The 9,752-nt window shown below is 39.0% G+C and overlaps 1 protein-coding gene across 1 annotated transcript; it reads right to left on the reverse strand.

Annotated features, from left to right (window-relative positions):
* Positions 1–652: 652 nt before the first annotated feature.
* LOC124271659 (dual specificity protein phosphatase 2-like) lies at positions 653–8,848 on the reverse strand. The gene is given in 5 exon segments (XM_046706818.1): positions 653–2,625; positions 3,118–3,337; positions 5,446–5,597; positions 8,308–8,504; positions 8,506–8,848. Coding segments are annotated over 5 exon segments (1,134 nt in total). The 5' UTR covers positions 8,667–8,848; the 3' UTR covers positions 653–2,221.
* Positions 8,849–9,752: the final 904 nt, after the last annotated feature.

The following is a 9,752-nucleotide window of genomic DNA, read 5'->3' on the forward strand; positions in this document are numbered from 1 at the left end:
TTTAGGTAGACTGGGAACGAATCCAAGTAAAGATAAATGTGTTCGAATTCATGTATATGTTATTGTGTATTCGAATATGCGTACATGTAAATTCCACATTCCATTCAACGTGGAAGTTGACATTGACGTAGACTGAAAGCGACAATCCATCCAAATTTCATTGACGTATTGGTGGACTGTGGGTTCGAATCCATTCTTAGAAAGATTGTGTGTTCGAATCGGTGTATAAGCAGAATGCGTGTTCGAATCTGGTTCAGGTAGACCATAGGACCGAATCCATATAAACTGTGGGATCGACTCCACGAACTGGTAGAATGTAGAATCAATATGATATTCACAACCCAAAATCGATATGATACTCACAACCCAAAATCGATAGGATATTCACAACCCAAAATCGATATGATATTCACAACCCAAAATCGATATGATACTCACAACCCAAAATCGATGATATTCACAACCCAAAATTGATATGATACTCACAACCCAAAATCGATATGATACTCACAACCAAAAATCGATATGATACTGACAACCAAAAATCGATATGATACTGACAACCAAAAATCGATATGATACTGACAACCAAAAATCGATCGATGATACCCACAACCAAAAATCGATATGATACCCACGACCAAAAATCATGTATATTTCGAGTGAGGTTTATTGGCACATAATCAATAACTCTTACAAAAATATGAAACATCTGAAGACACGCCATTTGACAGTATTGAAAGGGTTGCGGGAATGTCAAGTACACGGCAAGGTAATACAGTTGACACAATTACACCTCGTATGCAAGGGATGTCGGGGTAATTACACTCCATACAGCTAACCAATCACATGTACATTTCATTAACGTGTCAATTTCTAAAGTGCAGTGACTTTGACACTAATACGTCAACGAAACCAGTCAGACATTACCATCTAAAGCGATTCGTGAGATATTTTATAGTCAATATCTGAAATAAATACCATCCACACTATTCATTCAATCCTTATATCAAACTAGAGTTTCTTTGTTAAAGTATTTTTTACAGTTAGGTTGATATTTTGGACGGAGGGTTGAGTTGCTATTGGGATGATTGACAGGGGTTATCAGTTTCATTTAACCCAGTGGAGGATCGAAATGAAATTTCATTAAAATAAAATGTAGTTGAAAAGTATCAAATGAGAAATTTTTAATCATTTTTAAAGAAATTATTAACGAGTTGAGCCTTATCCGATGTGTCATGAAGTACATCCAAATAATATTTGGTACATATTTCAATGACACAGTATAGTTTGCCAAACACAAGAAAAAACATTTTCGATTGTAACAAACAAATCAATTTAAAATCCTGAAATTTTCAAATGCATCTAAATGCAGAGGTATATATTTGAAAAATATTTCGAAGTTAACTTCCAACATTATGATATTATAAATTATAGTAATAATAGTAATACGACGTGCATCACTTGCATTGATAATGCATTGCGGTAAGCTATATATAGAGAAACGGGTCGTATCCCAACGTTTAATGTACACGTGATGATAATTTAGGGATGAAATATAATCTCACCATTATTCAGAGAACAATCAAACAGAACAATAAAGATTGAAATGTAAATATTGAAAGATGTGGAAAAAACATAAATAGCCCGTTGACGCAATATCTATCAGTGTATGCATAGACATTGTGAAACTAGACGGGTGTTTTCTCAAACAAGCTTTCATTCTTAAGGAACGTCTCAAAAGGTCATATAAGCGAAATAACAAAGAGATGGATTAGAAATAACACACAATTTCAAAACTGTGTGAATAACAAATAATATTATACCTGTAAATTTAGAATTGGTATGAAACGAAACAAATATATCCTTACACCTTTTGAGATGTCCCCCAAAGTGGTGACCAGCACAACATATATTCAAGGGATCATATTATTTGTGTATCGTTGAAAGTGGAGTTCACACAACTTTTGTGATAACTCCCGAGAGTTCACAATCTGATCAAGAGATCATAAACCAATGTTGAATCATCGAGGAAGGTAAATGGTCCCACCGTAGTGTTTTTAGTAGGTCCATGAAGGGAAAAACCCCACAATAATAAATAACAGTATTTTCAAAATAGATATGTTGAAACAGAATTGCACATTTGTCCTTGAACACAATATTAGGGATAATGTCAAGGTCATCTCATGACCTTTTGACCCGGATATCAGTTCCAATGACCTCATGACGTAGACACGACGGGACTGGAGAGAAACTGAAACGAGGGCTGCACATGCGTCATGTCCACATCCGGTGACGCGCTGTTAACATCACAACCATCAAAGGTGAACGCATGATCCGGTGACGTCAGCATACTGTGTGTATAAAGTCTACAAGGTGAAAGCGATGGTGGCGTGGGCGTCTTCGGGGTCTTATGATTGCTTATCTCCTTTTCAAACAATGTCAACTGCATCATAAAACTAGCGTTGGGGGAAATGACGTCACGGCGAGATTTCACGTAATCGAAGGCGTCATCTAGTCCCAGAGACCGAGCATACATTAAATACGCCAGGCAGATTGTGGCTGATCGACTCACTCCACCTTTGCAATGGACAAGAACTCGACCTCCAGAAAGACGGATATTTTCTGAAAGAAAACATACGAACGTAAGTAACGAAACCGTAAACCAATATTCCAGAACAAAAGTACGCCATAAAACAGAAATATCTAATTATAGAACTATTTAAATCAGTCGCCGCCATTTTGAAATTTAATTGGGAATGGTTATAGAGCACTTGCAAGCAAATGGTAGGTATTAATGTGAATCCGATAGTGTAAAATAAAATTCGAGTAGGCACTATCTATCAGAACACACTCAAGCCTATAGATGCCATCTTGGCTTTGGTTGAAAAGTATCGAAATTAAATGAGAACAAGCTATAAAATATATCATTTATCTGATGAGAAGGTAGTTTTTGTGAGAATATACAACTGAACTATGTCACCGGTACAAGATAAGCCGGCACTACCAGTATACACGCGGCAAATAGGCTTGGCGTATGAATAAATCATGGCGTTGTTATGCCTGGAAAAGAAGTACATTAGCTACGAAGACTATCAAATGACGACATCCACCTACCTATAAAATTAATGGCGTCTGTAAACCACGTGAGAAGATCCGCGGTCACTGTATCTTGTACTGGGATGACCTTGTACCGGAAGTCCTCAGGAAAATGATTTTCACAGGAAGTGGAAACATTCAAAATGGCGGTGATTCCAACTTCTTTGAGAAGTTGTCGTTGGGATGAGTGACTTGCATCTCCGATATACAGATACGGGAGTAGCTCAACTGGAGAACCCTAAAATAGAAACAGGCGGGGTTAAAACTACAAATCAATCAATAAATACGTTCGATTAAGTGTGACGTAATTTCCTGTGAACATGGAGATTTGGATTAACCTCTTTAGGGACGTTCATAATTTATGGCTAGGAGGTGTGATGATGATTTTTATTGAGTACAATGTGACTGACACCCCTATTTTGATGTACAAAGTAAGCGCCCCCACCCCCATCATGTCATGTACAAAATCAATGACGATCCACCTTGTAATGTACAAAATTGATGACAACCCCACCTCTCAAGAACAAAATAGGTTACCCCACTTTGAATCACAACCCAGCCATAAATCAGGAACTGTCCCATTACAAATAATACAATATCATGTTTATTTGGTGTTCGTCCTTCATATCATTTACCAGACTGATTTTTTAACCATTATGATTATTTATTTACTTCGTCTTCAATGATGTCAACACATTGAAAATGTCACCATGATAAGAGTACAATCACAAACAGTCCCTGCTCCCCATTCTAAATTACATAATGACAAATAATGACAGTTTACTTGTTGCTTATCTGCCTGCTGTTTCCTCGAGTCTACGTCAAAGGTCCTATCCTTGCCAGCACCCCCGTACAATCGTCACAAGCACCATTACCGAGCCAACTCATATTTCAATATTCAATAACAACTGACAATAATCCTTTGTGGCAATGGGTTTACTCAGATCAACGAGTTGTGTATAATCCGTTCAATATCAGGTATCTGTGCTAGTACAAGTTGATAAGGCCAAAAACGGAAACGGCATCACTCAAATTCATCCTGCCGCTCCCATTCGCTCCTACCAAGGATTCTAACCTACATCGATCTGAGTGTGTGTGTGCGTAATGACGACAGTCGTGATTCGTACATTTTCTCCCAACACCTTCACATCTATGGTCTTATTTCCGAGTTTTCTTGGTGCAAAATCCGTTTAATCCGTAAGCTAAGAATAATACTTTTCACTCTTTTCGTGAGAAGATCTGAGAATCAACATGGCGCCCTACCCTGCCCCATTTCAAGATTCCTGTCAAAGACCTCTTGTGATTTGAGACTTATCCCAACATAGGTGCCACTATCGATTTGGTTTTAAAGAATTAAGTTTTCACCTAAATTCGAATTATTGATCCACGTGGGCGGTCTACACAAATTGGTACTCAGCTGAACACGTCAGACGCGAGCACCGTAGCTTAGACGTGACAGAGAAAAACAGTAGCTATTAAAACACCTCATACGATATGGCTTACATGTAAGTCGCTGTTTTATCGATTTATGTAATCTGATTGACATGGGTGCGTGTGTGTACTTTTAAGTTATATAACATAAATGTGATGGATGAGATAATTATTACAAAAGAATTATCTAATGGATTTCTTTTGAAAACACGCTATTTCTGTCAAAGTAAATCATTGTTAGGTTGTACATTATAATTAAAATTTCTCAATCGGTAATTTTAGTATAAAACAGTAGAGAAGAGCTCGTCTACATTATCTGACGAAACAGGTGATCACAATTATACGTGATCACATCAAATATGACACCCAGTGTTCGCGACAAGGAAGAAAACAGGTAATACACGCCAAGGGGTTTAATATTTCCCTCGGACATCGAAAAAAGGGTTTAATGTGAATTATATGATTATATATCACAAATATTAATGATTATTATGAATGTTCGTGACTGGGAGGCACGCATATCAGAATGAGTGAGTATGGTTTTTTGCAATATTCCTGCAATATCACGGCGGGGGACATAGGAAATGGGCTTCACACATTGTGCCCATGTGGGGAATCGAACCCGGGTCTTCGGCTTAACGAGCGAACGCTTTAACCACTAGGCTACCCACCCATATCGGAACCATCCTGGGCCTCATAAGACAAAAACCCTTGGTACGTTCACAAAGGGAGCTATTGACATGCCGATGATGAAACAGTGTACTAACAGTGGTGAATCAGCCAGCTGACAGCTCGGTGAAATGTGCATGAAATACACACCCTAATGACGACTGACCGCTGTGCCTACACAATAAAGCGATCAAATCATAATTTACTGACAATCAATCAATCTTGGATTTTGTACTGGACACTCACCATACTGGATAACTCTGTCCGGGGGGAGCGGTCGAAGCGCCCGGGGGGTAACGGAAGGACTTGCTGGGGGTTAAGCAAGTTCCGGTCCTTGAACAACGAACTGTGGGAAACACATAGCCTTGGGCATTCTCGCTTGAAGCGCAAAAATCCGCCTGAAACGAAATCATATCTGTTTATCCAAATGCCTGCTTATATATTACTCGACATTGCGAGTTTATCTTCCCAATAACATATGGTTAGATGATCGATATTTTGAACAATCGACACGGAAAATAGATAAGAGATGAATATCTACTTACTAGTATGTTATAACATGTTGTATCACATGAAAAACACTCGAATATTGTAGATAACATTCAATAAAGACATTTCAATAGAAATGCGGCAACACATGACTTGATTGTTTCAATTAAATCAACATAACTTGTTAATGGACAAGACACGTGTGACTGTACAAGTGAGTATTGTTTTACGCCGCGTTTAGCATATTCCAGCAACATCAGATTGATGGGTTTGAATAAAATGACAAATGCACAAATTACTTAAGCCGCTTTTAGCAATATTCCAGCATTGTGACATTGTACATGTGGATTCGCCTCACGGCCTTATAAAATTTGATTTAAAAATATGTAAAAAGTAATAAAAGTACATCAAACCTACACTACTACTTAAACATAACAGACAGATTTTTAAAGTTGGGCACAAATGTATTCAGTCATAAAGGCTAGTCATTTGAGGTGAGGTGAGGTGAAATTGGGTTTTACGTCGTACTTGAGAATATTTCGCTCATATGACGACGTGCATGCGTGTGTATGTGTATGTGCGGCTGCTTGTACTAGCCCAGACTGAAGCTGGTTTTATAGTGCTAGCCCACTGAGATACCATGCCGCAGTGAAGCATGAATACCCCACTCAGACACATTATACTGACTCCGAGCCGACCAGTCCTTGTTGTACCCATTAATGCCGAGCGCCAGGCAGGGACCAACAAGTACCATCAAGTAACGTCTTTTGGTATGACGCGGTCGGGGATCGAACCCACGACCTTCCGCTCTCCGGGCGGCTAGTCATTTGAAGAACAATAACATGATTGTACCCTAGAGAAAGAAGTTAAATCATTTTCGTAATAGATACCATTCTATGCCCAGGAAACGCAATTTCTGATATTGGAACCTAATGCACGTGTACCAGATCTGTGCCAGGAGTCATCAGCAGATTTACCGTTAGGAACAACAGCACGGTAAAATCCTGCTCATGTTTCCTGCGTTAAGGCTAGTCGGATTTAACACTTAAATAAGACATACACTTTGATGTGACACGTAAGACAAGGCTATTGTATCAGTAGTTTATATGTTTGATCTGTTAAGTCCCCAGTAAGTCGATCTTTAGCCACGGTCACATGTTGAAACTCTCGCATCCGTTCCACGATGTTTCACAAGCAAACAATGGACTCGCTTCTAAAATGTGTTATTTGATACCTGTGAAAACGTCCCCATCTGCAGCTTACCGTGGAGCTTCCTTTCGTTTATTTACCGATTGCCGTTTTGACAAGATTTTCCATGTTTGGTTAAATGCTGGAAGAGGTATGTCCCCGGTCAAGATTGAACCTGCCAGCACTATTAAGTGCAGAGTATATATGATTTAGTGGTTTTGTTGTTCAATTGGAATACGAAATCGTTAACTTTTCACAATCTACAAAAGGAGGTCGCGTGTTGTTGGGACTGCATAATTTAGTCGTAAATGTAGTGGCATTATCGTATTGTGGCATTAATCTTTGCCCATCTAATTTTTCTTTCTTTCCTGAATGTTTTACATACACGTCGTCGAAAATCTAGTTAAATAAGATAACACGTGTGTAAAAGTTGCATCGTGACAGTATGTGTTTGTTAAAAAAATGACTTTCGAAAGCCATTACTGGATTTCTGCACTGATTTAGGTTGTCTCCTATGGTGTATTTCATCATCGTTTGAATCAATGTATGAACTCGGCCCTCACAAATGCATAATTGAAAATTTACGTTGTCTAGTTAGAATCTTGACGCAGAAAGTTACAAATTCATCCAAATTCTGTCAATTTCCTTCCGTTGCCTCAAAGAACTGTTATTTTGCTGTGTGCGACGAGCACAGTGTCAAAGACCTTTCAAACGACCTTGGATTTGTTCGTGATCAGGCTCGTGACAAATTTAGCATCCATGCTAATTCCATGGAGAAAAACACAAAAACGTTTCAAAACTGATAATATACCAAACTAAACGCTAAAACTACAAAATCAAACTGTTCAATAAGATAAAACAGCTTATCGATCAGTTTTCATCTGAAACCGATCAAAGTAGAATTTCGAATATTATTTGCTTGTTCCGTCATTATTTAACTTATTTTGTTACACAACGCTGTCCCATCGATCTAGATATTGGATTTATTTACTTAAGCCCAAGCCAGTGTAAACTATCATCATTCGACATAAATTATGACAATAGAGGGATGACATACTGTGCTATTTTTACCGCGGTTGTATTTACAGAAGTGGAGACAGTGAATTCACTCGTGATCTTAATGTAGTTGAAAAGGCCTTGATATTTACAACGTTCAACTCAACATCTTTCACTTTCTATTGCACTGCCAATCCCTACAACTTTCTGTTTGTGTTTTTTTCCGAAACGAAGTCCATGCTAAGCGTTATCATTTTAAAGTGATTTCTTTCACATATGCATATATTACGTTTACATAAGTGATTCATAAGTAGTTATTAATGTCAACACATATTTTACGTAAAAAACTCAAAATATCTTTTTGTACGAAAAAATAAAGAGATTTACAAGATGCTAACTTTTAAATGATGTGGATGTTCCACATATTATACTTACCAGAGAGAATGAAAAAGTTCTTTTTGCCAACAAGGCGCACAAGGCTCTTGATGGTTAGAAGTAACTCCGCTTTGGCACTGTCACTGGAGAATTCATCTGTATCCAAATCGTGCAGTATAATTGCTTCAAGATTTGGCCGTAGTAGACTTTTGTGTCTCTTTAGACACGACTGTTTCCAATGGAAGACACGACGGGTACCGTTTCCTAAGGAGCGGTGGACAGTACACGTTGATAGACGTCAAGATTCTGTCAGTGTTGTAGTGCATGAAAGACCGGCAATCCACAATCTGCAGTGCGTTGTGTTTTTCTTCCAGCATTTGCTGAAGTCGACATGGAGAGATAAAGAGGGGAGTCGCCATAGCTAGTATTCTTCCAGCTTCGATGAATGGTCTGTGGTGAATTCACGAGCCAACACAGCTATATTGATTCTCGTCCCAGCTCGATCAATACGAGTGCACGGTGTCTTCCATTCACAAGCTTCGGCGCAACCTCACCCGGTCACTTCCGGTACTTGCTGTGCGAGGCAGCCAATCAGCGTCGAGCTGGTAACCAGTGAATGGGGGGTAATTTCCCAGCGTGAAGCTAGCCGCTCGCCGGAGGTAATACAATACTACATTACGCTTTCATTATTCTCGCATTCAATGAAACACGGAAGGGAATTTATCAAGCCGGAGTTTGTCGCGAGGCTGGCAGATGTGGAGCTGGGAGGTCGCGCGCTACACCTGAAATCACAACCCGTTCTGACTTCATAAGGGGACTGGTGTCCATTTCAACAAGCGAGCGGTTTCGTCCACCGGAAACGACCGATGTCAATGTCATGTTGTCAATGACAGGAAACACGGGTCGCGATTAAATTAGGAAACTGCATCCGCTGGTCCCTCTGTTGACCGACATGTCGAAATGCACGTTCAACACACGTTGCATAAGTCATTGTCTCGCTGAAATCGGCATCCGGTGTACACGCTAATTGACACCCAAACAATGAAATAGACATCAGCATGTGCGAGATAAACACTGATGTACAAACGACTAGCATGTTATTCACAACTTTTACATATTCGAGTATGCGTCATAATACGAAATCCAATGCACCGTGGTTGAAATGCAACACGAAACGTTACAAATATCTTCATAATTGACACAAGTATTTACGATAAGTTTTGAACACAATGGCTCACGATGAATAACACTGGATAGAAAGTACACATACATGAAAATATTCCCGTAAATGTAATAAAATGGAAACGGGTTAATTTGCAGGTTGACATGTACACGATCCAGCGACATTCCTAGCGTTGTTACCAATACAGGTTGCAGCAACTAACATGTATATTTCATTTGAGAGGAATTTTCCCTCTTGTACGACATTCTAGCCTTGCTCCAAGTCTGTACTAAGCACATGGATGTATAGTAATTCTATCCTTTAAAGAATCAAGTCTGAATAA

Source organism: Haliotis rubra, unplaced genomic scaffold, assembly GCF_003918875.1.
Source record: "Haliotis rubra isolate DU_JTF1 unplaced genomic scaffold, ASM391887v1 Scf162, whole genome shotgun sequence".
NCBI classification, from domain to species: Eukaryota; Metazoa; Mollusca; class Gastropoda; order Lepetellida; family Haliotidae; genus Haliotis; species Haliotis rubra.